Source organism: Brassica napus, chromosome A8 (assembly GCF_020379485.1).
Source record: "Brassica napus cultivar Da-Ae chromosome A8, Da-Ae, whole genome shotgun sequence".
NCBI classification, from domain to species: Eukaryota; Viridiplantae; Streptophyta; class Magnoliopsida; order Brassicales; family Brassicaceae; genus Brassica; species Brassica napus.
This window is the reverse complement of record NC_063441.1, coordinates 17,370,786-17,395,843: the sequence shown is the minus strand read 5'-3', so window position 1 is coordinate 17,395,843 and position 25,058 is coordinate 17,370,786. Positions and strand designations below refer to the sequence as shown.

At 41.7% G+C, this 25,058-nt stretch overlaps 6 protein-coding genes and 1 long non-coding RNA gene across 12 annotated transcripts; 4 read left to right on the top strand and 3 right to left on the bottom strand.

Annotated features, from left to right (window-relative positions):
* Window positions 1-26: 26 nt before the first annotated feature.
* On the top strand, window positions 27-2,683 carry LOC106361548 (DDB1- and CUL4-associated factor 8). 2 transcript variants are annotated; one of them, XM_013801306.3, is made up of 6 exons: window positions 27-524; window positions 706-957; window positions 1,219-1,362; window positions 1,529-1,619; window positions 1,694-2,145; window positions 2,235-2,683. In XM_013801306.3, the coding sequence occupies exons 1-6, from the start codon at window positions 405-407 to the stop codon at window positions 2,466-2,468; spliced, it is 1,293 nt and encodes a 430-aa protein (XP_013656760.2). In that variant the 5' UTR covers window positions 27-404; the 3' UTR covers window positions 2,469-2,683. The 2 variants fall into 2 exon arrangements, with proteins under 2 accessions (XP_013656760.2, XP_013656759.2); XM_013801305.3 differs by having other exon boundaries at window positions 34-524; window positions 1,441-2,145.
* Window positions 2,684-2,833: 150 nt separating this feature from the next.
* Window positions 2,834-3,868, top strand: LOC106361546. The gene is made up of 5 exons (XM_013801304.3): window positions 2,834-2,949; window positions 3,025-3,104; window positions 3,190-3,329; window positions 3,423-3,504; window positions 3,615-3,868. The coding sequence occupies exons 1-5, from the start codon at window positions 2,919-2,921 to the stop codon at window positions 3,726-3,728; spliced, it is 447 nt and encodes a 148-aa protein (XP_013656758.2). The 5' UTR covers window positions 2,834-2,918; the 3' UTR covers window positions 3,729-3,868.
* Window positions 3,869-4,032: 164 nt separating this feature from the next.
* LOC106361545 (probable protein phosphatase 2C 64) lies at window positions 4,033-6,369 on the bottom strand. Of its 2 annotated transcripts, none has more exons than XM_013801302.3 (5): window positions 6,042-6,369; window positions 5,544-5,940; window positions 4,828-5,195; window positions 4,520-4,756; window positions 4,033-4,441 (listed from the first exon to the last, which is right to left on the bottom strand). In XM_013801302.3, the coding sequence occupies exons 2-5, from the start codon at window positions 5,860-5,862 to the stop codon at window positions 4,223-4,225; spliced, it is 1,143 nt and encodes a 380-aa protein (XP_013656756.2). In that variant the 5' UTR covers window positions 5,863-5,940; window positions 6,042-6,369; the 3' UTR covers window positions 4,033-4,222. The 2 variants fall into 2 exon arrangements, with proteins under 2 accessions (XP_013656756.2, XP_013656757.2); XM_013801303.3 differs by having other exon boundaries at window positions 5,544-5,900; window positions 6,042-6,362.
* Window positions 6,370-14,734: 8,365 nt separating this feature from the next.
* Window positions 14,735-18,223, bottom strand: LOC125577114. The gene is made up of 3 exons (XR_007315426.1): window positions 17,977-18,223; window positions 16,269-17,788; window positions 14,735-15,394 (listed from the first exon to the last, which is right to left on the bottom strand). It is a non-coding gene; the product is annotated as an uncharacterized LOC125577114 (long non-coding RNA).
* Window positions 16,967-20,266, top strand: LOC106361541 (pollen-specific leucine-rich repeat extensin-like protein 2). Of its 3 annotated transcripts, XM_013801293.3 has the most exons (11): window positions 16,967-17,096; window positions 17,170-17,251; window positions 17,471-17,688; window positions 17,788-17,877; window positions 18,000-18,128; window positions 18,217-18,354; window positions 18,435-18,560; window positions 18,650-18,778; window positions 18,866-19,012; window positions 19,105-19,314; window positions 19,400-20,266. In XM_013801293.3, exons 2-11 carry the CDS (start codon window positions 17,212-17,214, stop codon window positions 20,117-20,119), a joined length of 1,947 nt encoding a protein of 648 aa, XP_013656747.2. In that variant the 5' UTR covers window positions 16,967-17,096; window positions 17,170-17,211; the 3' UTR covers window positions 20,120-20,266. The 3 variants fall into 3 exon arrangements, with proteins under 3 accessions (XP_013656747.2, XP_013656748.2, XP_013656749.2); XM_013801294.3 differs by lacking the exon at window positions 18,650-18,778; XM_013801295.3 differs by lacking the exon at window positions 18,866-19,012.
* A 136-nt stretch (window positions 20,267-20,402) lies between these two features.
* On the top strand, window positions 20,403-22,585 carry BNAA08G17040D. The gene is made up of 3 exons (XM_013801296.3): window positions 20,403-20,908; window positions 21,010-21,287; window positions 21,378-22,585. The coding sequence occupies exons 1-3, from the start codon at window positions 20,788-20,790 to the stop codon at window positions 22,488-22,490; spliced, it is 1,512 nt and encodes a 503-aa protein (XP_013656750.2). The 5' UTR covers window positions 20,403-20,787; the 3' UTR covers window positions 22,491-22,585.
* On the bottom strand, window positions 22,562-24,587 carry LOC106361543 (probable CDP-diacylglycerol--inositol 3-phosphatidyltransferase 2). 2 transcript variants are annotated; one of them, XM_048737891.1, is made up of 10 exons: window positions 24,309-24,587; window positions 24,149-24,223; window positions 23,978-24,062; window positions 23,850-23,899; window positions 23,600-23,639; window positions 23,467-23,511; window positions 23,321-23,386; window positions 23,074-23,245; window positions 22,885-22,983; window positions 22,562-22,772 (listed from the first exon to the last, which is right to left on the bottom strand). In XM_048737891.1, the coding sequence occupies exons 2-10, from the start codon at window positions 24,210-24,212 to the stop codon at window positions 22,713-22,715; spliced, it is 681 nt and encodes a 226-aa protein (XP_048593848.1). In that variant the 5' UTR covers window positions 24,213-24,223; window positions 24,309-24,587; the 3' UTR covers window positions 22,562-22,712. The 2 variants fall into 2 exon arrangements, with proteins under 2 accessions (XP_048593848.1, XP_013656752.2); XM_013801298.3 differs by having other exon boundaries at window positions 24,397-24,586.
* Window positions 24,588-25,058: the final 471 nt, after the last annotated feature.

Here is a 25,058-nt window from a genome sequence, read left to right as displayed (position 1 = left end):
GTGAGATCATATTTGGTATAAATCTTTTTCGGGTTCTATCAGATATTCATTCATTTAGGTTCAGATAAAATTCATAACCCCAAATACTATAGGATCTACTGGTATTTAAATCGGGTTCAGATTGTTTCGGATTCATTTTTTTAATCAGAACGAGTTTTTGGGTTCGGTCTAGTTTTTCACGTGTACGTCTTTTCGTAATCTCATATTTAATGGGCTATAACGTCTGGGCTTCAATATTATTGGGCTTTGGTTCCATTTGTATGTTGGGTTTGGGCTTTTAATGATTTATAAATAAGAGTGGATCCCCCTTTGCGGGTGAAATTTTCACAACCATCCTCTCTCTCTTCTGTTCAATCTCTGTTTCTTTCTCCGTCGCGTGCTCCGACGCAGAAGCAGTAATCAAGATGAGTAGACGGCCGAACAAAAGGCAGAGGAGCAGCGACCATTCCGTGGTGAGAATCTGGGAAAGGGAGCTGGGTCAGCTGCCCAATCGTAGTTTCTCCAATCGTTTCTCAGCCTCTGAGGTCTCTCTCTCGTTTCCCTTAACATGTTAGGCATTGACAGTTACGTGATTAGAATCCCAACGAATTTAGATTGGTTCTGCGTTCTGATGATTGGTTATCGGTTTACCCAATTCTTCTCTTTGTATCTGTTTACCGGAATAAACCAACTTTCACTGACTCATTTGTTTTTTTTTTTAACCAGCATCTATTAAACCGACTTGGTCTCCACAAGAAGCTCCAAGAGCATACGGGCTGTGTCAACACTGTAAGCTTCAATGCCGATGGAGATATCCTTGTGTCTGGTTCTGATGACAGGCAGGTTATACTCTGGGATTGGGATACTGCCACTGTCAAGCTCTCTTTCGATTCTGGCCATTGCAACAATATTTTCCAAGCCAAGTTCATGCCTTTCTCTGACGATCGCAGCATTGTCACCTCTTCTGCTGATGGACAGGTCCCCACCCTCTCTTTATTCTTCTTCTTTGCGTAGCTGTGTGTGTGTGTGTGCTTCCCACTAAGTGAAATAGCTATTATCCATTGTACATAGCATATGTGTAGTTTGATTCATTTGAGTCTGTACAGTTGGTATAGTTTGTTTCCGGTTAAGGCTTCTGGTTAGCCACATAGAGTCATGTATATAAACCAGCACTTGTACATTTTCATAATTAATGTGAATTGAGTTTATTTACTGATCATAGCCTTCAATCTCTCTCAGGTTCGCTATTCGAAAATTCTAGAGTCGGGACAAGTAGAGACTTGTATGTTGGGTATACATCAAGGACAGGTCCACAAGTTGGCTATTGAGCCTGGTAGTCCTTTCTCATTCTACACTTGTGGTGAGGATGGCGTTGTAAAGCATGTGAGTTGCTGCATTTTATCATCACTTTTTTTTTTTTTCTTTTGGTTTGTTTTGTGACAATATATCATTTTTTCTCAGTTTGATCTTAGGACACGGGTGGCTACAAATCTTTTCACTTGTAAAGAAGCAAAGTACAATTTAATTGTCTACTTGAATGCAATTGCAGTTGATCCGAGGAACCCTGGTCTTCTTGCCGTGGCTGGAATGGATGAGTATGCTCGTGTCTATGACATTCGTAGCTACCGCTCCGAGACTTGGTATAATTATTCCGAACCCGTAGACCACTTTTGTCCTGCTCATTTGATTGGAAGCGACCATGTGGGAATAACAGGCCTGGCGTACTCAGATCAAAGCGAGCTCCTTGCTTCATATACCGACGAGTTCATCTATCTTTTCAGCCCTGGTATGGGGATGGGCCCGAATCCCCCTTCTTCATCTGAGACTGATACTGAGACTGAGACTGAGACTGAGACTGAGGTGAGGAAGACGATACAGCCGCAGGTTTACAAAGAGCACAGTAACCGGGAAACAGTCAAAGGTGTGGGCTTTTTTGGACCCAAGTGTGAGTATGTTGTCAGTGGTTCGGACTGTGGCAGAATATTTATTTGGAGGAAGAAAGATGGAGAGCTTCTTCGTGCCATGGAAGCAGATAAACATGTTGTCAACTGTATAGAGTCTCATCCTCACATGCCACTCATGGCTAGTAGTGGAATCGAGACTGACATCAAAATATGGACTCCTGGAGGAACTGAGGAACTCGGTTCGCCTAGAACTGCTGAACAGGTAATGGAACTCTATTCTCTTATATGTCATGGAATGAATACTGTTCTGGAAGATAAACTAATTGTATGTATGTTGCGTCCTGGAAACAGGCCTCGGTTTCTGGTAACTCTCGTTGGTTCATGTTTTATGATGAAGAGGGGGATGATCATGCAAGCGGGTATTATGTGGCCGATTGTGATGATGATGACGAGGAGGAGGAAGATGAAGATGATTCTGATGATGAGAGTTCAGATGATGATGAGAGTGCAGAAGAGGAGGGGGATAGTGATGTCGACGTTGAGATTAGGAAGGATAATGATGATGATGATGAGGACCAAGGATGATAACTTGTACGGATTACAACAATACATAGATACACTAGATTTTTTTTTTTGTTTTTTGAGCAACAGGTACACTAAGATTACCACAGCAAATGCTCTATAAAAAAAGAGGGTTTAGGTAGAGATTGGTGGATGTATATCCACATAATTGTCTTGTAATAGGAGGCTTTGACAGGAAAAATAAGGGAATAAAAACATTACAAGAAAAAAAGAAAAAAGCAGTACAAACTATCCTGATCCCAGGCATTTTCACCTGTCAAACTCAAAATACTAAACCCAAATGAAGAACAATTAATGGATGGGACTAATTAATTAGAAAATAAAATCCAAAAGGCCTTGTGTATTTGAAGCCCACTGAAAATTGACGACGGTAAAGCCCATAAAACCTAAAGCTTGGCTTGGTCATCATCTTCCAAGCTACCCTTTCGCATTGTTTGCAGAGAGAGAGAGAGGATGGTGGTGGTATCTCTCACAAATGCTTCAGGTCGCTTTTCGCTCCTATGTCTTTATTGTATAGCTGTACCTGCTCGCTTCTTCTTAATTTTGTTTGAACCAATAGGTTTAATCCGATTGGCTCATCCGTCACACCGGAGGATTCAAAGGTTCGGACCTAGCAGCTCCAAGTTTACTCTGGATTCGGTAATTTTCATCTGTTCCTAAAGACAAAAGGAACATGTCAGGCAAGATATTGACATAACCTGTGTGTATGTTATTGGTCTTGCAGAGTCTCAATGGGAGAGTTAGCTATAAGCCTATTGTGGGTGGGTATCCCACAATGTCCGTATGTTTCGCACGCCAAAGTACGAGCTTACATGATGAGCCAGAGCCCCCTTTATGGTTGAGCCTTGTTAGGGACATTGTCGGGTATGCTTTACAAATTATCCTCTCACACACACAATAATCAATCTCTATATATATGTTGCTTTCATTGAATTGCATTTCTTGTTCTTGAAAAAGGAGCACGGGATCGCTCTTCTCCTTTATGGCTGAACAGCCGAGCCAGCTGAAATTTATAGAGTGGCCTAGTTTTACTACCACGGTATGTTATGTTGTGTCTGCCACTACTTATTCTTTTGTTTGTTTGATTGTTACTACATACATACATAACTTTTTTGTTTTTTTTTTAATGTTTGTTTTGGTGGGGAACAGCTCAAGACTGCCACACTGAGTCTCTTTCTTGTAGCTGTCTTCATTGTTGCGCTATCGTCCGTGGACTCTGCTCTTTGTTACGTATTGGCTCTCATCTTGAGGAAATCCCTATGAGTAGAGAGAGTGAGGAAGGCAAAGTCCATTTTCATTTCTAACCTGCAGCAAAGGTTAATGCTGTTGTTGTTGTTTAGAGCTAAAAATTAAATCTCCTCTTTTTTGAGTAATAGGTTTCAGCTTACCAAGAAACGAGTCAATATGTTTAGTAAAATTAAATATATCCCACCAAATGGAGACTGATAATCTGACTGAGACCATAGTAAGGCATCACCGAAAAGTAAACGGTCCTATCTATATAAGAATGAGATTTGGCAACCATCTTCATCTTTGATTGTACAGAAGAAAACAGAGAGAGAGAGCGTTATTCAAAAGTAATAATTCTGTTTTTTTTTGTCTTTCTTTCTCCAGTCACTAACAAAGGGAAACAAAACTACCACTTCATATTTCAATCACAATAATTCATTCATTAGTTTACACTTCTTTGGTCATCATAAAACGTTGGAGTCAAAGCAGCTTGAGAGTGGGCGTGTTGGTAGCAGCTAGCAAGGCGCCTATGTTTTCTTGGGAATGCTCACACCCGCGCCTCTCACTGACACCGCCGGTCCTCTCACCTCACCAGGCTTTGCATCCAAGAACACAACAATCACCGTTATGTCATCATGGAAATGCCTTCTCACCCCTCTCTCTATCTTCTTCAGGTCTGAGTATCTCATCTCTCTCTTCTTCGCCGCTTCTTGTAGCGCCACTTTCACCAGCCTCTTTGCTATCCCCTGCCAACACTTGTTTGTCATTCTACAGACTCACGACCTAAAAAAACAACTTACGTTTCTATTTAACATGGTTCTTACGTTACGCGGATGGTTCTGCACCATCTCTACTGCTTCTTGGTTACTCATATGTTCCCACAGTCCATCTGACGCACATATTATAAACTTGTCCTGCTCCTTCAGCCTATGCACCGTCACCGCCGGCTCTGCACTCAGTAACGGCCTGCTGAACGGTGCCCTCAGTCTGAATTTCGCGTACAGCGGTTCCCTGTTGAACTCCGACCGTTTCAGATACACATCCCCAATGGATCTTGAAACCTGCCATTACAAATCTCAGAACTATACGTAAGACATATACAAACAAATAACATTCGTGTGTTTTATTTCACCTGAATGATTCCTTTTACTCTCCAAACGTTATGCTTCAGAACCACTATATCCGGATGGTCCGGATGCAGGGCCTGAAGCTCCCTTCGCACTGACTCTTTAGACGCATTGTGCTCATCCGAGAGCTGAGTGGCGTGAACATCGCCGGTTGCCTTCATGACTTGTCCCAGCACGGCACGTGAGTCACCCGCGTTGGCCACGTAGAGCGTCCCGTCGCAGATGACGGTGACAAGGCAGCATGAGCCAACGGTGGCTATTTGAGGCCTGGTCTGGAACTGATTGGTGACTATGGATAGGAAGCCTTCTTCAGTCGCTTGGAAGGCTTTCTTTATCACTTCCGGTGACATACACTGTTCCTCCGCAGCAAATCCTGTGGGGTGCACACAAGGATTTAAACAAATGAGATCAAAACTAAAAATCTTTAGTTTCTTTTGTGAGAGAGCTTCTTGTTTTTAAAATCAGGAAGTACAGTAATCCCCTATATCATATAATATTAATTTCGTTCCGACAGTCACTCAAACTGGAGACCTATGACACAATGGCCAGGATCCTTTCTAGTTAAGCTAACTAACTAACTAGTAACTACCTTTGATAAAATGTTTATTTCCTTTTTTTTTTTTAAAACAAGAAGCTATAGATTACCTAATAAGCAACATCAAGAACAAGAGTATAAAGCAATAAGTTGATGATCTTAAATGTTTTCAAGTCAGTAACTCACTCTTGAGATGGTTGAACATATGATCATTGATGAAGCGGGAAGTCTCAGGGCCGCCGTGGCCATCGTAGACGCCGAGAAAGGTGCCGTAAGGACCAGCAGAGCCGTGGGTGCTAAGAGGGCCAGACTCGAGCTGGCTCTGGTCCTCGAGCAAGTTGTTAGCTTGAACAACGGCCATGGAGAAGTCACCAAAGACGTGATGACCGGAGTCTCTGTACCACAAGAGACCCTCTTGACGGCCGCCGCCGCCAGAAGAAACTGAGGCTGAATCGGAGTGGGGCCAGAGACAGGCATTGAGGAAGTTCATCAAGGCAGATAGCATCCCTCCTCATCTCATTCGAATGTAACACAACATAAGAACTTGCACACACAATATGGATCAGTGAAGAAGAAGAAGGCACTGTTGAAATGATTTGGTCAAAGCCAATGAAGAAACATCAAAAGGATTGTTCTGAGTAGATTCGTGTTCTTCAGCAATATAAAGAAAGATGGAAACTTTACCTTTTGCAAGATGAAATCTTTAGTGGTCGTTGAAAATTCTCACTTGTAGATCTAAAAGGAGGGATCAACCTGATTATATAGTTATTTTTTTATAAATTAAAAGTAATCGAAGGGATGAGGAAGAAGAAGAAGAAGATCAATTAACAAATGCTATAGAATATTAATAAAAGTTGAAAGAAAGAATGGTCTCTTGCTCGCAACTTATGATCTTTCTATATGTCAATGAAGAAACAGTTAAGCTCTGATTAAGATTTGGTCAAGTCGCCGAACGACAAGTCTCTCATCATTCTTGTATTTGTGTTTTTTTTTTTTCACCTCTCTTCTTTTCTTACTTTTTTTTTTTTGACAGCAAACGGCTCTTCTATTACTCAAACTTGAGGTGGTCTGGGGAGCCAGACCGGAATAGAACAACCAATAAAACATAATGATCTATGAAAAGAACGTGCATTTCTAGCTAGCGCATCCGCAATCTCATTCTGCGTCCTCGGAATATAGGTTATCTTGAAGTCTGAAAAACACAACCGAAGAGTTTGAATGTTTTCCAGCTCAGTTGAGAAGTTGGGCCAATCTTGTGGCTGCTCCATCATTGCTATCAGATCCTTGCAGTCCGTCCCAAACTCTTGACAAGTCGAGTGTTGTATCATACTCTCCATTGCCCACTTTAAAGCTTCCAGTTCCGAGTGTAACGATGTCTCCCTCCTACGTAAATTCCTTGACCCCATGAGTTGTATCTTCCCCATTGCATCCTTCTAGACCCATCCTATTCCACTAAATTGAGCTGTGGGAGTCCATGAACCATCCACCATGCAGATATTCCCCAAGCATAAGACTTGTGGTTCTTCAATAGTCTGTGCATTTGTCACAACCGGCACAGAGTCTCTTGCATTGTACCAAGCTTGGCACTCACTCTCTGCATACCTGACTAGCTCCAATGGATCTCTGTCTATGCCTCTAAACAACTTATCATTCCTAGCTTTCCAGATATACCAAATTATCCAAGGATAAGGGTCTCTGTCCTCTTCTGGTTCCAGAATATCATTCTTCCTCCAAAAGAGGAAGTCCATATTAGCATAAATACTCGATACAGGAAAGATTTCAGAGCTCGATGGTGTTGATGATAACTCCCATGCTTGTAAGGCCGGTGGACACTCAAAGATAGCATGAGTGACAGTCTCTTCTGGCGCTCCACATCTTGGGCAATAATTGTCACATCTCATGTTGCGTCGTACCAGATTTCTTGTTACGGCTATCTGTCCACATATTAGTTGCCATATAAGATGGCGGATCTTTTGTGGCGCGTTCACCTTCCAAGCAAAGGCTTGAAGTTTTTGATGCTCGGCTGTAGAACTTCTAACTCCTCTTCCTCTCTCATCAAGTTTGTCGCAACCCAATATCCCGATTTGACAGTGTATTGTCCAGTCTTTGTGTGGCTCCAGCAAAATGTATCACGTCGATGAGTAGGACTAATGGCCAAACTCTGAATCATCGGGATGTCTTCTTGAGCTACATATTTCTCCAGTAGTCGGGTGTCCCACTTTTTGGTAACCGGATTAATAAGGCTGCTTACAAGCATCTTAGGATTCACTGCTGGAGCTCGGGCTCTCGCCGGCCTAGCTGGCATCGTAGGGATCCAAGGATCTTCCCACACATTAATCTCATACCCTGAGTGCACCTTACTCCTAATTCCCAGAAGCAATAACTTCCTCGCGGCAGATATACTCGTCCATACATAGGATGGAGTATTTACATTACCCATTCGCAACGGCGAGCTGAGACGGTAATATCTTCCTCGGAGAACTCTCGCTACTAGTGAATCCGGAAATTGCACAAGTCGCCATAGCTGCTTTGCTAGAAGAGCTAGATTAAATTCATGGATCATACGGAAACCAATTCCTCCCTCTTCTTTAGGCGCACACATCTTTTCCCATTTTGCCCAGTGCACTCCTCTTTTCGGAGGATTCGAGCTCCACCAGAACTGTGCAATGGCACTTGCTAGGTTCTCACATATCTCCAACGGAAGCAGAAAGCTGTACATGACATAGGTCGGGAGAGCTAACAGTATCGATTTAATCAAAACCTCCTTCCCACCCTTAGATAACCATCTACCAGTCCAGCCATTCACTCTATGTAGAAGCTTTTCCTTGAAGAAGGCAAATAATTTGCACTTTGAGCCACTAATATCCTCTGGGATTCCTAGATATGAGCCCATCCCACCTTCATTTTGTATACCAAGAGTGTCCTTGATCTGCTGCCTAACATTCGCTGGAACCCTTTTACCAAAGAGTAATGAGGATTTGTCAAAGTTAATGCGTTGACCTGATGCTTTCTCATATTTCCTTACTACTTTCATAACTTCTTCACATTCACGGGGCTCCGCCTTACAGAAGAAAAGGCTATCATCAGCAAAGAGAAGGTGGGATACCGAGGGACAAGCGCGAGCAGCTCTCATCCCTGTTATCTTCCCTCGATTCTCTGCTTGATTAAGAAGGCTAACGAGCGCTTCCGTGCATAGAATAAATATGAAAGGAGACAAAGGATCTCCTTGTCGTAAACCTCTCCCTGGGACTATGTTTCCCCTTGGTTCACCATTCATGAGGACTTTATACTTGACCGAAGTAATGCAACGCATGATCCAATCAATCCACATCTCGGAAAAGCCCATCTTTCGCATGACTGCTTCAATGAATGACCATTCCATCCTATCATATGCTTTACTCATATCTGTCTTTATGGCCATCCGTTTAACCCTTCCTCCCGGCTTGGTTCTCAGAGCATGGAACATCTCCTGAGCTATCATGATATTATCCGTGATCTGTCTACCAGCAACGAAGGCTGACTGGGTCTCTGATATTCTCTGAGGGAGAACTTTCTTCAATCTTTGGCATAAGACCTTAGATATTATCTTGTAGCCGACATTACATAGACTAATAGGTCTAAATTTTGTCATCTCATTCGGCTTTGTCGTTTTAGGGATTAAACAAATATTCGTATCATTAAGGCCCTGTGCCATTGTTCCGTCAAAAAGGAATTGATTAACCATACGAGTTAAATCATCTTTGACAATATCCCAGAACTTTTGATAAAAGATAGCTGTCATTCCATCTGGTCCTGGGGCTTTTTCTGGATGCATAGCGAATAATGCTAATTTTACCTCCCATTCAGTTACTGGGGCTGTGAGGTCGGCATTTATTGATCCTGTGATCGTTGTTGGAACCTCTGATAGTGCCTCCGCTATATCCTCTGGGTCTGAGGATTCAAATATTTGCCTAAAATAACTAGTAGCAATGGCTACTAGCCCCTCCTCATCCTCCACTATATTTCCATTCTTATCCAGGAGTTGCGTTATCCTATTCCTTGCTCTTCTTTGCTTCACCAGCGCATGAAAATATTTTGAATTCCTATCGCCCTCTCTTAACCAAAGAACCCTACTTTTCTGTCTCCAAAACATCTCTTCTGCCTTAAGAGCAGCAGATAGTTCCTTCAGAGCTTCAGATATTTCCTCTGTAGTGGCATCATCATCCAAATACAGCCCCTCCACCTTCTCCTTTAGCTCCTCAACTTGCTTTGCCGAATTCACATTGTTTTGTCTCCTCCATTGACTCAGTGCTTTTCTACAGCTAGCAATATGCTCCATTATATTCGCATCCGGTGGCAAATCCTCTGACTTCCAACCCTCCAAAATGACATTCCTTAGTTCCTCATTATCCATCCACCGCTTATCAAATTTAAATTTTTTCTTTTTCCTGACTGGCTTTGCGATAATATCCGCAAGGATCGGACGATGATCCAATCCCCACAGTCTAAGGTACTTAATCGCGGTGTGGGGGAACTTTTCATGCCAATCCTCATTACCCACCGCTCTATCCAATCTGCATCTAACAGTTATTCCTCTTGATCTTTTCCCCACCCATGAAAGCTTATTCCCCGTAAATGGAAATTCCAGCATTCCACAGTGGCTTAACATCTGTTTGAAAGGTAAGAAAGAGCTATCAGATCGCTTTCTCCCTCCCTCTTTTTCGCTGTGATCCGTTATCTCATTAAAATCACCTATCATGAACCAAGGTCCATTTCGTGTGGTTGAGAAACGCGTAAGACGTTCCCATACTTGTTCCCTACGTTCTAAAACAGGGTCTCCATAAACAAACGTCATAAAGACTTTTATTCCATCAATGACTGCTTCAATGTCAATCATTCTGTTATTTGAAAATAAAACATTAACTTGAAATTCATCCATAAACAAAAGAGCTAAACCTCCGCTAAGACCAAGTGGCTCAACGGTAAACAAATGATCAAATCCTAAGTCGGCCTGTATGTTTTGCAACAATGGCCTCCTGTTCTTCGTCTCAGACAGAAACACAAGTCCTGGGTGATGCTTCCGACACATCTCCGTAAGGCGTCGAACTGTGAGGTCGTTTCCAATCCCTCGACAGTTCCAACTGAGTGTCCTCATTGATAACAGTGGGATGAGGTTTTGGACCTCATCGAACCATCACCTTTGGACCCGTGTGACTCTTTTTTTGTGCCTGACCGGTATCGGCCCGACTTATCAACTCTCTCTGATGCAAGTGAACCAGACCGAGCTGTTCTTTTACTTGGAGAGCCCCGACGGAGGATCTCAAACTTACGACTTGAACTACCCAACGGGGCACTTCTCCTGATGCCGAGTCTCTTGTGCTTCGCCTTCTTTTTTTCATCAATAGTATCACGCTCAGCGTTCAATAGCGCGTCTCCTTCCATCTCCATGAGCTCATCGCCCAATAAATCATCCTCATTAGCATCCGTATCCATTAAGCCGCTATCCTGTTGATCGACAAGGTCCATGTCACTTAAGGCTCCGATAATCTGATCATCCACGGTGCCTTTTGCTTGTGGAGAAAACGTGAGAAGCCTTGCATCTGCTACTTCGTCAACCCTGCCCCGAACTGTCACATTTTCTGAAGATCTCACACGCGACGGAGTGACAATTGCACTAGCCAGCTTCCTAGTACCAGATGTGTCCTCTTTATTTTCCTCCCGACTCGAGAGATCACCACCAGAGTTGAACGGATCATGAGATCCCGCGCCTAAGAGATGTTCATATGGAACAATCTCATTCCTCTTGTTAGCCACTCCATTACCATTCTGATCAGAATCTGTTGCATTATTAAGTTTTGGTTTAACCCGCCACGACCGTCCGTCATTGCGATCATACGGCCCCGTACGAGCACGTCCACCACCATACCTGTCGCTCCTCTTGAACTCATCTTTACGCCTGATGATCCTACCCGCGTGACCTCTTTCCCTTCGATCCGTCCCCCAAGAACGGGAGTAGTTGTTGTTACTCTCGCCTAGCCTATTACGCAGATCCGGTCTGGCCTCATACTCTTGCGAATTGCGAGTATACATCTCCCTTTTCATCAGCGAAGACTGATGATAGTTACGGTCATTACGGTGAGTATCACGAGCACTTTGTCGAACAGGTAACTGCACGCGATTGAAAACATCTGATCGCTCCAGTGAGGGTTGTGTGACCTCGATGGAGGGACAATACCCTTTCTCATGTGAGAGCAGACCACAAATGTTGCAATGCTTGAAGAGCTTATCATACTTAATCTCTATCGTGACCTCATCTCCTTCATATTCAACCTTTCGGAAAAACTTCAAAGGCCGTCGTGTGTCAACATCAATGAGCATACGTCCTTCCGTAAGCTCAATAGTATCAACATGACCAATTCGACGACCTATGTTCTTGAGGTTCGTGTCTGTCCACAGATGGAGAGGGAACCCGATCAACTGAACCCAAAAAGGGATGATCCACGGGTAGTCGTCATGGACGATTGGCTCCCAACGAACCAGCACAAACATACAAAAGTTATAATGGAAAGGCCCCTTCGCCATGACGTAGTTAAGATCCTCCACGTTCGAAAAATTAAACAAAAACTTCCCGTTTCCTAGGTCATTAGCCGTGATTCTCTCTGCCAGGCCCCATTGTGCAGGCATCGTCTGAAGTAGCTTCTCGACGTTCTGCTTCTTCGGGTTTGGAACCTTCCCGATCAAGGTCAAGCCAAGCTCCTTGATGACAAAAGAATCATCTCGATCCACCAACTTTATTGGCGCATCATCATCTTCATACAAGATCCCCTTGCCTTTGATATCCGCATGATGCGACGACTTCATACGAAACGATGATCCCATGATACCGTCTCTACGGCTTGGTCGGAGGCTCAGCAAGGACTGAGTATTGAATTATGACCACTTGAGATCCCAGCAAAGGCTAAGATTTATCAGAAGCACCACCGAAAGAAATTTGATCGTATGGTAGAGATCAGTCAAACACACCAAAGAGTATGTTGACGTATACGATCAGAGATGATAGTGTGTTTCGTGGGGGATACGTCAGTAACCTTCCTCTTCCGTTGCTGCGAATCCAAAGAGGCCACAAGGAGTGTGGATAGTCTCCCTTGTGCCGGGGAATAAGCTGTCGGGAACGTGTTGAAAATGGAGCGCCGTCGAGATCAATCAGATCTGGAAATCGCCATCCCTCCTACCGTGTACTGGCCAAATCCTCCGTTTTTTTAAAAGTAGTGTTATTCAGTTCTCTTCTTTTCTTACTACAAGCTACAACACGGTACAAAGTTTATATTTTTTTTATTTAATCACACTCTCTCTCTCTCTTTCTTCTCACTAGAGTGTAGCAGACAAGACCCATAAAAGACCAACGATGGCGAGGTCGGAGCCAGCACATCAAAGGTCCCCCCCCCACCCCAGCGTCTTTGGGCTCCACAACTCTAGAGAGAGAGAGAGTCAATGAACAACAACCAAAACAGTGAGCAATAATCATGTAGCAAATTACCTCAATAGTTGAGTTTTTAATATTTACTTATTGGTGCTCTACCTTATTCACTCATTTTTAGCTAAAATCTAACCTGAATTAACCCATTAAACAAATGTTACATATCCAAAGCCTTGCAAGTGGGTCAAATGGAATATTTTTCTTCAAAAAAAAGACAAGAATCATCCACTACTACTACATTGCTTGTTACATGGTTCTGTGCCAAGCAGACGGCACTTGTCATCCTCTATAGCTTGCCTGTAGATAATTCCTAGTGTAATCTCCATTTATATTTGGTCATGCTTCATGAATAGATTATGATACAAATGTTTAAAAAAAAATTTGAAACATTGTATCCATCCACCTTGGCTTAATTGTTTTTTTCTAATAAACAAATTAACCACTAATAATATGTATTCTAGTTACATACTCTTATCAGATTAGATATACCATTATTGGCCGGCATAAAAATGTTTCAGACCTTTATCTTATTCCTTGTATTTTGTAATCAAACACTTATGTCAGTGTAAATATTACTATTTATATAAATTACTCGTAATGTATATTTATTCATGACTCTTTCATTGTTCTTGTTTTCTTTTACAAACGTCTAATGCCCATAAAAGTGGTGGTCCAAGAACCATGAGAAAATATAAATAGAAAATAGACTTGGGCTTGAAGAATGAACAAAATTTAAAATAAAAAAGTTATATAATTTTTGAGACACGAAGTTGATTGGGATAAAGTGAGATATGTCACTTTACCTAACATTTATTTGATTTTATACTAATGTATGTTACCACTCAAGTTGGCCCATTCTCTCTCAACCCCATCGACTCTTTTTAGTTATTTGTACTTTTGTAGTCATCAATAATACAAAAGCAACTACTAAAACTTCTGCTAAAAAAGGTAAACAAAACTATTTGAATGTTACTAAGAAAACTAGAATTTGTTTCTAAAATATGAATAGTCCATGATAATTTTATAAACTGCCATTGTTCTACAGTCTAGCTTACATATGTGACCATTTGTCATTGTTCCAAAAAATACACATTTTAATGTGAGCTAAGAGCTCGCTACATGATATCAATGTTTTAATGGAAGACCCAATTTATGATGTAGCTGCATTGCATCTAGATGGATAACAAACTATTCCTAGCCAACAAACGGGACGAGAGCACAAGTATATTTGTATTTCTATCCTTTCATTCTTCAAAAACATAACTTCAGTGAAGAGATTTTGAATCACTGTGCGATGGTGTGTATGTGAACTTATATGGCATACAAAAATCATTTAAAGAGAAAAAATTATAACAATGATGATAATAAAGGGAAAGTTAGTTAATAGGAAAATATAATAATAGAGAGGAGAGGAGGGGAGGCCTACTTGCAGAAGATAGCTCCCATCAATCACACAAAATCCTACCATTCTCAATCAACCTTTCACTTCAGGATCAAACTTCACTATCCAACCATCTTCCAATGTCCTCACTCATATTAAAGTGACAATTAATTTGCTTTGATTTTTTTTGAAATTTTAATATATTAATTAAAACTTAGGAGTTACTCATAAAACTAGAATATGTAAGTATAGAATTTAAAAAATCATAGATAAGTAATATTAGCACAAGGTAAATATAGAAGATGAAATGATTATAAATAGCCATAAGTAGATGAAATGTAAAACTTAAAAACTCTTTGTAATTCAAAAAAAAATTAGTTAGTTATTAATCGAGTTAAGATAAAACATAATTTAAAATATCATAACCAAATATTATAATTTTTATGAATAGCGTATATTGATTTAAATGAACTAAAAATATTGATTTTGGCTAAAACATTTATAATTAAATTAAATTAAAAACATTAAAAATCTATACTATTAAAAGGGAAGGATTTTTAAAAAAATCTACTTATAAAAAGTTGTTGGACCTATTCATTAGAAACCTAATAAATCTTATGTAAAGTTATTTTTTTATAATTATATAGTTAGTTATTTTGGTTGTTCCTAAATTGATGCAACTTAATTATTTTTCCTAAATTGATGCAACTTGATTATTTTTTAATACCAAAAAGTTATCCGTGTTTCTCAAGCGCGAGTCAAAATCTAGTAATTTGTTATAATTTGATTTAAGTTCAATCCATGCAACGTGCGGATCATTTCTAAAATTTATTAATTAAAAAGTTGATGAAGTGAGATTTGAAAAAAAAAAAGTGAGATTTGAAGAAAATCGAAATAGTTATTCGTATTATTGAATATTAAAAAAGTTTATTATTCACAGGGCATTATGCAAACGGCAGTCAACGCGCTTCAGGTCGTTCCCTTTCTAATAAATTATGTCAAAAAGGGCTGAAATCTGTGGGTTATAGACTTCCAGACTTAAACGAGCTTCGTGCGCATTTGATGAGAGTGGGATTGGTTATCATCGCGCGCGTGGAGATATTTTTTTTACCTTTTACGTAGAAGTCATTATTTGTCACAATGTGAACTCTATTCAGTATTCACATTCTCTTTTAACGCTTCCTAGGCAACTCTGCGGTCCTCCTTCTTTTTTGCTAAACTGTTAATATTCATATTAATGAAAAAGTCAGATTTACAAATTAAATCTAAGAGAAACTCCACTTTGGCAAAAAAAGGTTAAAAACAAAGCAGAGCTACAAACGGGAGAAGATAGAGTGATCTATCTCAACCAAAGAGACATTAAAGAGCTGAAGAGCTTGTTGGCTCTCCTAGCTGTGATGGTGCTGCGAATATCTCGGTCAATGAACCTGAAAACCCCATCCGTAGAGATAGATATCTGGTTATGAAGCACATTGTTACGCTGCCTCCATAGATGGAATATAGTTGTCTGAGCGGCGAGCCTGCGGAGAGTAGTCTGCGGGTCCTTTGGCGATCCTCGAAGCCATGAAAGGAGCTCCGCCCAAGTGAGGTGCTGCTGCGTCGCAGGGGAAAGTCGCTGGTAGATGAGACGCCAAATCTCAAAGGAGAAGGGGCAAGATAGCAGGAGGTGGTCCCTAGTTTCAGCTGAGGCAGAGCAAAGGCAGCAAGAAGTAGGCATTTGAAGGCCCCATGATGCTAGCCTCATTCTAGTAGGAAGGCGGTCAAGAGTTGCAATCCACATAGTGAAAGAGAATTTTGGAACAGCGCCTTTAAACCAGATTTTATCTGCCCAATCTTTCTTTTGAGAGCGAGGCCTAAGCACCTCCCAAGTAAGAGCCGATGAGAAAGTTAAAGAGGATGTACCGTTCGTTTCCCATACGTATTTGTCCTCATGATTTGTTTCAGTTGGAAGAGGAACGGTTGTAAGATAAATTTGCAGGTTAAGCTCTTCCTGCGACCTGGCTCCTCCTAAACACCAACCAGAATCCGTTGCAGCATCACATACTTTTGCGTGGAGACGCACTCGGGTATTGACCTCCTTCGATCACATGATCTGCATGACTGCATCGCTATTCTCTGAAAATGCTCGTACCATTGAACTGGATTCATTATGTCCACACGGCCTGCCACGAAATCACCACATAGAGACGCTTCAGACAGTTCACGTCCTTGCCAACGTATACATTATGTCCACAGTCTACACGGCCTGTATACATTTTCCTCCAAGCCCTTGTAGCCGAGTAGGAGAAGCACCCTTGAAGACAAAACCACCACAGACACAATCAACGAACGTGTGCTGATGCATTTATCCCGAATGACACTTGTATCTGCATTAGCTTTCCCATCTTGATCCTTCTGGTTTGTTTGTAACCGAACATTTTTCCTATCAATCCTGGTTGGTTGATAAAAAAGAGGATTTAGTCTTATTTCCTTTAATTTTAGCCCATTTCGTGATTGGTGGTTATATTGGGCACTGCATATGACTTATGAGCCCATCTATAGGCTCACTAATCAGAAAAAAACAATCATAACGTAGTCAGAAATATTCAAAGTAGATTTTTTTTCAGAACCAGAGTACCATTGACCAAGTAAATCATGGCTGCGGCTACTTGAAACAAAGAAAAGAAAACAAGTGGTAGAAGATTAGATGGAAGCAATTAAATAATGATTACGATCTTGTCCGTTTGTAATAGTCAAAGTCAGATGAATAAGTATGGTAGACTTTCAATTAGCATTATAGGCTCCTCTGACTCGTTATATAAAATCATATGAAGTAATACGTAGCAAAGACGAAACTAACCAAAAGCCATCTCTCTCCGGCAACAACAGCTCACAACCCAGCTCCCTGCTTCAAAAATTCCAGGTAATGAACGCGGGCGTGTATATACTTACATACATAACCAGTTAAATGGTTATCTGATTTTCCGGTTTTACAGGCAACTTATTTACCGATCCAGTTTAGCCCCATCTTGTGCAATATGGACTTCTTCAGTTCAAAGAAAGATGGAAAACGATCAGGTAATTTTTCCAACTCTGGAAAGTCCCTTCACACTTGCACTCTGTCCGATATGAATACCACCGGAAAAAGTCGCCAGAAATGTTTAAATCTGGTTACAGACAAGGATCATTTTCTCAAATCCTATCTTACAAGAAGTATCTTCTTATGTTGATAACTTCCGTTGACTAAGCTAAATCCAAACGTTGACCAGTTTTATTTTGTTTGGTACGTCTCTTCAGGACTGTTCGGGAAGAAAAGTGCGAGCAAGAGCAATCCGGCGACCCCTCCTCATCCCGCCGCTGGTAGATCTCCGCCACCTTCGTATCTCTCCAACAAAAGAGCCGAGACAGAGTATGATTTCCCTATCTCCCGTGAACAAAGAACATACCCGAAACAACCGGCGTCTGAACGCGTCCCCAACTCCCACCCTAGGCCTCCTGTGTACGGATATGGCACGGTACTCTACTATAAAAAGATCCTATTATCTGTTTCCTTTGCCTCCAAACAAAATTTTCGAATCTGTAGATGAGTTTGTCCCTTCTTTTTTTTATTGCAGCCTGAACGTAGAGAAAGAAAGGAGAGGATGAGTTATGAGCCAGAGACTAACGCTCCTTCAAGCCCCTTTCATCCCTCTGGAAACCGCACGGTACTTCTGACCCTCTCTGAATTGGAGTTGTTTAGATATATAGCAAAATAATAAATTCGGTCTTTGATGGTTCGAGGACATGGTCTTATTATTACTTACATGAAACGGTCTTTGTATTGCAGCCTGAACGTCGTAGAAAGTCAAGCGAGTATAGCCGAGAACAGCAGGATCGAACGTATGAGGCAGATACCCGAAGCAATGCAAGCCCCTTTCACCCATTCAAAAGCCCTTCTCCATCTCCATACCACACGGTACTCAAAATCTAAAGCGCTGTTGATTATTATGATCCATGTTCATACCAATCAGCCACTAAGCATTGGTTCTAATGTTTGATTTCAGCCTGATCGCCACAGAGAACACGATGCAGACCACTACGAGGCAATGTATGAGCCTGAGGCCAATAACATGTTTCAGAACAGAGCTCCTGGGAGCCCATTTCGTCAAGCCGGAAACCGCTCTCCATCACCATATAGAACTGTAAGTCTTGTTCCTCATTCTTGACTACACACAATGAGTCACATACATGACATGACATAGAAGTCTCTTTCTAATTGCAGCCTGATCGTCAGCAATCTGAAGACCTGTACGAGCGAGATGGTGATGTAACACCACGAAACAGCTCTCCACCGAGCCCCTTTCATCCAGCAGCAAATCGATCACCACCACCACAATCACACAGAACGGTACCATAAAACTCAGCCTTATTTTCCAGAGACAGATAAAGTGATTCAGTTAAAACTGACAATAAAGTTTGTTATTCTAATTCTAACAGCCTGATCGTCGTAGAAACCACCCTGATGACGAGCAAGACGGCGAAGTAACACCACGAACCAGCTCTCCACCGAGCCCCTTTCATCCAACTGCAAGGCGTTCGCCACCACCACCACAACCATACAGAACGGTACTCTAAAACTCAGCCTTATTTTCCAGAAACAGATAAAGTGATTCACTTAAACACACAATAAAGTTTGTTATTATAATTTTACAGCCTGATCGTCGTAGAAACCACCCTGACAATCAGCAATCCGAGGAAGTGTATGAGCGAGACGGCGAAGTAACACCACGAAACAGCTCTCCACCAAGCCCATTTCATCCAGCTGCGACCCGTTCGCCACCACCACAACAATACAGAACGGTACTCAACAACATTCTCAAGCCCTGAGCTTCTCTCTAGTGATAAAACATATTCTTGACAATAAATAATCAGCTCTCTTAAATAAATCGCAGCCTGACCGTCGCAGCAACAATCATAATGATGAGCAAATGGAAGCAATGTATGAGCCAGATGGCTACGTTATGCGGCAGGACAGCCCTCCTCGGAGTCCACTTCATGGAGGAGCATACTATTCATCCAGTGATGATGATAACCACTCCACCTACCTCTTCCCAGAAATTGGCACCCCAACTCGTTCCATCCCAGTCTCCGCCAACACCACTGTATGAATCTCTCTCTCTCTCTCTCTATCTCTCTTTCACCATTGTTTTTATGATCTTATGGACCTTAATAAATAAACATATGCAGCCTGTTCACCACAACTACCAAATCATTGCGGCGGAAACCTACGAGCAAGAGAAGCAGTACGAGCCACCGGAGCTAGCGGACGAGTCACAGAGCTTCTCGATCCAGGAGATCGCCAAAATGCGAGGACTCAAGGAAGAGAGCCAATCGATGATCTCCGAGTCCTACGTATCCGTGGCCAACTACAGAGTGAAGTCGAGCGTGGCGGAAACGCTCCAGGCGATCATCTCCAAGCACGGAGACATCGCCGCCTCCTCGAAGCTCCAGTCCAACGTGACGAGGTCCTACTACCTCGAATCCCTAGCCGCCGTGGTGATGGAGCTGAGGACGTCTGGATTAAAGGATCTGACGAAGACGAGAGTGGCGGAGATGGCGGCGGTGGTGAAGGACATGGAGTCGGTGAAGATCGAGGTGACGTGGCTGAAGAAGGCGGTGGCGGAGCTGGGGGAGGCGGTGGAGTGCGCGGGGGAGTACGAGGCGGCGAAGGCGGAGAGGGAGGCGTGCGAGAGGGATATGAAGGCGAGGAAGGGGGAGATGGAGGAGATGAGGGAGGAGCTGGGGAAGAGGGAGAAGGAGATCAGGGAGTGCAGAGAGAGGGTGACGGCGGTGGCGGGAAAGCTGGGGCAGTTAGAGATGAAGGGATCGAGGTTGAGCAAGAATCTCGACATGTTTCACTCCAAAGTCGATAAGTTTCAAGGAGAAGTCGTCCTTCTCCACGTTTAATACACCTTTTTTTACATATCTGTTTGAATTAATATATATGGGCCCATATATATGCTTGTTTTGGGTTTAAGGCCCGTGAAGCTATGATACTGGCCCACCAACGGATCTTAATTGAATATTTTGTTTATGTGATTTCATTATACACCACACCAGTGACCTTTTATTTATTTTTTAAATACAAAGATTTGTACAGAGTCGAACACCGTCGAAGTAGAATGTGTTTATATCGGCTTTACATCTTATGTGTATAGAACATAGCTATCTTTTATTCTCTCACTGATTCAAGACCACAACTTGTGTTGTGGGGTCAATCTTGTAAGCAGTTATAGTCTCTGTGGGGAAGAAAATAAGCACTAGTTTTTTGTACTCTTGCACTGCAAGAAAACAAAAAAACATCAACTGTTCAGGTCCGCTTTACTTTGAAATTTGCTCATTATTTTGGTGAATCCTTCCAAGTTCAGTCCCGTGTCTTGTCTTCTAAAGAACTATTCATTCCATACACCTATTTTCTCTCAAACGTTGACTCCGTCTTTTGGTGATAAAACTTGTTTGCTTCTTGTCATGTTTTGATGAAAGATTCAATTTTATAAAGAATTTCTCTTCTTTTTTGCTTGCTCTGGTTGAGGCCACAGGCTTTCTTTGTTAGATCTGTGAGAGAAAGAAGTAACATGTCTGGAAAAGTATATCATGATTGTCCCAACGCAGGCAATCCCTACCATGAGTGCAATTATCGATGTTTGGAGAGGATCAACTCTCGAGATGTCCCCAAGAAGGAGAAGAAGCCGTTTGGTAAGAAGCATGTTTATCATCTAGATTGCATTTTCAAACATTTTTGCTGCTGATATTTTTGATTAATAGAAAGAATCTTTGTAACTTGTCTTTTGTACAAGGTTTTGGTAAGCCAGCTTGGAGAAAGGAAAGTCCTCCTGTCAGTCCGGTTCGTGTTGTTGCGGAAAATAGATGGCCACTTCCTAGCTATTACGCTAAGAGGATGGTTGAATCAGACGAGTCTCCTTCATTCTCATCCTCTGATGACACCTTCAACGCAAACCTTCTGTCCAGGCCGCCTTCTCCTCTACATGGAAACAAACCTGAATCAGTCATAAATTGGCTCCCAATGTCACCTTCTCTATCTGTGTATTGCAAGAAAGATTCTTTCGCATCAAATGTAAGCATTTATTCTCTGTCTCTCTACTAATCATTCCTCTTTGTTTAGTTGCATATCTTTTGGTGAGAGTCTCATGTTTTCTCTCTGCAGTTTGATCACCGTGCGCTCATTCATAATGGTCTAGACACTGAAATGACACCTAGGACTAGGCCTAAAGCACCTGAACATCCTCTTAGGACACATCAACACATGCCTCGCACCCCTGAGCGACGGTCCAGCACCACTGATAATAGCATTGCACTAGAAACTAGACCTAGAACGCCTGAACACCGGTCCAACATCAATGATAATGGACCAAGGACACCTGAACATGCGCGTGTTTCTCTAGGACCTAGGCCAAAGACTGCAGAACGTAGAGCGAGGTCACCAGAACACAGGGAGAGATCCTCAAGACAGCGGTCTAAGACTCCAGAGCCTCAAGGAAAGTACCTTGAACCTAGGATCCCACAAACTCAGCCGATATCGCATAGTACTGGCCTCCTCAAGTCGTCACCTGAGACGCCAGAAACTAGGCCAAAGGCTGAAGAATACAGGGCAAGAAACTCAAGACCAGGGTCAAGGATCCCCCAAACTCAACCAACTTCCTTTATCGAATGCAAGAGCTTAGCAGGGGAGGAAACGCAGTCAATGATGTCTGAGTCGTACGTCTCTGTAGGAAGCTACAAGGTCAGAGCGAGCGTCTCGGACACTCTGCAGCAAATATTGGACAAGCATGGAGACATAGCCTCCGGTTCAAAGCTCGAGTCACTTCCCACGAGATCTTACTTTCTAGAAACGCTAGCCACAGTGGTTCTCCAACTCCAGTCTACGCCTCTGAAGCAACTAAAGGAGACTCACATCTTGGAAATGCTAGCGGTCGTTGAAGACGTGGAGTCTGTCAAAATCAGAGCCGGTTGGCTAAGGGAGGCTTTAAACGAGATTCTTGAAGCGGCCAGATGCTATGATCGACATAACAAGACGGCGGTGGAGAAAGGGATGTGTGAGAGGGAGGCTTTGCTTGGGAGACAAGAGATGGAGAAGATACTGAAAGAGGTGAGATGGAAGGAGGATGAGGTGAAGAGTTTCCGTCAAGGGTTGATGGAGACGGCAGGGCGTTTGGGAGATTTGGAGATGAAGAGAGAACGGTTGGAGAAAAGGTTGGCGTTTTTGAGCTCCAAGGTGGACAAGTTTGATGGAGAATCTGTGTTGGAGAAGCTCTTCTGATCAATCATTGTCTTGTTTTTGGCGATTATTTATTCAAAACATAAACACTACATTAAGTGCATCTGCTAAAATAGTTAAAAGGATCTTTCATATTATAGAAAACAAAGGCAAGACAAAGGGTATAATCTACATCCACCATTAAGCAAGATGCATCCATATATGTACACAGTGTAATACACACGAGGTTAAAAGAAACAAAGACGATTCAAAGAGCACAAAACCTCAGGGCTTATGCTGCTTCTCTATGTCATACAAGACACAAACATCTGCAGCCGTTTTCATCTGACACGTCACCAAAGAAACAACAACAAAAAAGACAATAAGAACCAGAAACTGCTTAATACCATCTTGGAGTTGGAGGGAATCTGATTAGTTGTGGATCAGCTTTATATACCTGAATCACATTGATGATCTGCTTGATCGACCAACCAAATATACTCAAAGCCAAGAGTAAAGAGAGCGGTGAAAACTGTGTCAATGATTCAACTACTACCTGAAGAATGGAACCCAGAGATATTTTAGAACAAAAGACTAGCTAATAGAGATTAAAAGGGGAAGAGAAGAGAAGAGAGGAGAAGCTCACGTTCATCAGATTTTCAGTATGGTTCTCTGCTATGAGAAAGAGGATTATGTAAAGAACCTCGCAGGAAACACAGCAATAACCCATGAACAAACGGTTACCATAGTATAGTCTAAACAGCCAGCTCGTGCTATCTTTCACATCCTTATGGCTGGTCTTCCCTGATAGAAATGTACTGTGACTCCAGTATTATTATTTTCTGGCTTAGCGTATACAAATGTAGAAGTTGAATGAAGAGAACAAAGAGTACCTGTACATTTGGAGCCAGTGACTAGCAATATCTAAGGCCAGGAGTGAGAGGAAAACCAAGCTAGGCCTGTGTTATAGTAGTGTGTAAGCTCAAGGCTATGTTTAAATATAAAAAACAGCCAAAATCCATCAAGAGAACAGTCCCACCTGTATATTTGGGAGAGAATCACAAGAAGACACGCTGTGCTGACTCTGTAAGCAAAACGAGGATAATAGATTGTTATTACACGAGAGAAAGTAAGTTGAATATACCGGGTTATATATGTAGAAGAAGATTAACCTGTCTGTGACCATGTCAAGAACAGCTCCAAATGTAGAAACTGAAAGGACAAGATACGTGTGTCACTATCAAGATCTTAACACTATAGAACAACTAAATGAAGCTCCAAAAATGCTGTTCAATTAGAATATCCGACTAGATGAAACTCAAAACTAGTAACATCGATCGAGCCAGACTCTTGATCAATGTCAGGATCTTACGAGCAAACCATAGACAAATATAAAATTTGGTTGGAGCTGGAAAATGAGACCTTGGTTGAATTTACGAGCGCACCATCCATCAATAGCATCACAACAGAAACTGTAAAAGCACATAGATCAAATGATACTATTTTAAACACAAAAGAGCGCAGAGAAGAAGAAGAAGATGAGAGTGGACCTGAAAAAGTACAAGAGGGAGAAGAGAGTCTTGTTGGAGAAGCACACAGCAAAGGCAATGCAATTCAATACAACTCTCATGTACCCTGCCACCCCAATATTTTTTCATTTTCATTTTAAAAAAAGATGTCATCTTTAAAACATATAGAAAAAAAAGACTAAGGGGACGCACCAACGATATTGGGAATGTAAAGGTAGACAGAGAGCTTGGCCGGTCTCTGCTTATTACTAACCATAATAACAACACCTGAGCAATGAACACGAATATAAGTGGTAAAGGAACAAACTTTATGAGAACCCAACAAGGGAAATGCTTAGATACGTAAACACACTTAGCAGTATAGGTCGAATCGATTCTCAAGACGGAGATTTTAATCAAGTTGGAAGATTGAAAAATAAAGCAATTTCAAGCTCACCCACCAGGTTTGATTAGAATAAGGACTGTAGAAGTAATAACGCAAGAGTGTGCCCAGCAGAGTTATTTCAAAAAAAAAATCGAATCAGGTTCTTCGCTTCTTCTCTTCCCCGAAGCAATCCAACGATTTCGAATTGTTAAATATTTTTGTCCCCTTGTTTGTTTTCCTTATTACACTCTTCACCCAAAATTAATATTCTCGCTTATTTTCCCCACTGCAAAGTTACTGGTTAAGCCTTTCATATAGTTTGTTTACACATACACGGTTGATCGATTACGAAATACTCGGTAGCAAGTACAACTTACCAAACGTCTGAGGACATGACTGGTTTTTCCGCTGTCATCCGCAAACGCAGTTTTTGCGGTTGGTACCGGTTGTTGGCGTTTTGCAACAATCACTCAAACCGTCGTGAACCACTTCAAACGGCTTTAAACCTCTTAAATTCAAAAGTTAGTTACAACTAGTGTTTATGGTTGCGGAAAGATAATCGATTTTTTATAAACAATATAAATATAAAAATTAAAATATTCAATAAAACTTTAAAATTAGAATTATAAAATGCTAAAATATATCTATTATATTTTAATTAAAATTATAAAATTTTAAAATAAAAAAATTTATATATTCTAACCGCTGTTGTATTTGGTAATTAACCGTAATATCAGT

Bases quoted from the DNA above. Each gene is read 5' to 3' on its own strand.
- BNAA08G17040D (XM_013801296.3), top strand. From the start codon at position 20,788: ATGTCTGGAAAAGTATATCATGATTGTCCCAACGCAGGCAATCCCTAC. The intron at 20,909-21,009 runs GTAAGAAGCATG...CTTTTGTACAAG, and splicing joins GAAGGAGAAGAAGCCGTTTG to GTTTTGGTAAGCCAGCTTGG. The intron at 21,288-21,377 runs GTAAGCATTTAT...TTCTCTCTGCAG, and splicing joins AAGATTCTTTCGCATCAAAT to TTTGATCACCGTGCGCTCAT.
- LOC106361548 (XM_013801305.3), top strand. From the start codon at position 405: ATGAGTAGACGGCCGAACAAAAGGCAGAGGAGCAGCGACCATTCCGTG. The intron at 1,363-1,440 runs GTGAGTTGCTGC...ATTTTTTCTCAG, and splicing joins AGGATGGCGTTGTAAAGCAT to TTTGATCTTAGGACACGGGT. The intron at 2,146-2,234 runs GTAATGGAACTC...TCCTGGAAACAG, and splicing joins CGCCTAGAACTGCTGAACAG to GCCTCGGTTTCTGGTAACTC.
- LOC106361545 (XM_013801302.3), bottom strand. From the start codon at position 5,862: ATGCTATCTGCCTTGATGAACTTCCTCAATGCCTGTCTCTGGCCCCAC. The intron at 5,196-5,543 runs GTGAGTTACTGA...TGCACCCCACAG, and splicing joins TATGTTCAACCATCTCAAGA to GATTTGCTGCGGAGGAACAG. The intron at 4,757-4,827 runs GTGAAATAAAAC...TTGTAATGGCAG, and splicing joins GAGTAAAAGGAATCATTCAG to GTTTCAAGATCCATTGGGGA.
- LOC106361543 (XM_048737891.1), bottom strand. From the start codon at position 24,212: ATGGTTAGTAATAAGCAGAGACCGGCCAAGCTCTCTGTCTACCTTTAC. The intron at 24,063-24,148 runs GTGCGTCCCCTT...TTGGGGTGGCAG, and splicing joins TTACATTCCCAATATCGTTG to GGTACATGAGAGTTGTATTG. The intron at 23,640-23,849 runs GTCTCATTTTCC...TTGTCCTTTCAG, and splicing joins CGCTCGTAAATTCAACCAAG to TTTCTACATTTGGAGCTGTT.
- LOC106361541 (XM_013801293.3), top strand. From the start codon at position 17,212: ATGGACTTCTTCAGTTCAAAGAAAGATGGAAAACGATCAG. The intron at 18,779-18,865 runs GTACTCTAAAAC...ATAATTTTACAG, and splicing joins CACCACAACCATACAGAACG to CCTGATCGTCGTAGAAACCA. The intron at 19,013-19,104 runs GTACTCAACAAC...AATAAATCGCAG, and splicing joins CACCACAACAATACAGAACG to CCTGACCGTCGCAGCAACAA.
- LOC106361546 (XM_013801304.3), top strand. From the start codon at position 2,919: ATGGTGGTGGTATCTCTCACAAATGCTTCAG. The intron at 3,330-3,422 runs GTATGCTTTACA...TTCTTGAAAAAG, and splicing joins CTTGTTAGGGACATTGTCGG to GAGCACGGGATCGCTCTTCT. The intron at 3,505-3,614 runs GTATGTTATGTT...GGTGGGGAACAG, and splicing joins GGCCTAGTTTTACTACCACG to CTCAAGACTGCCACACTGAG.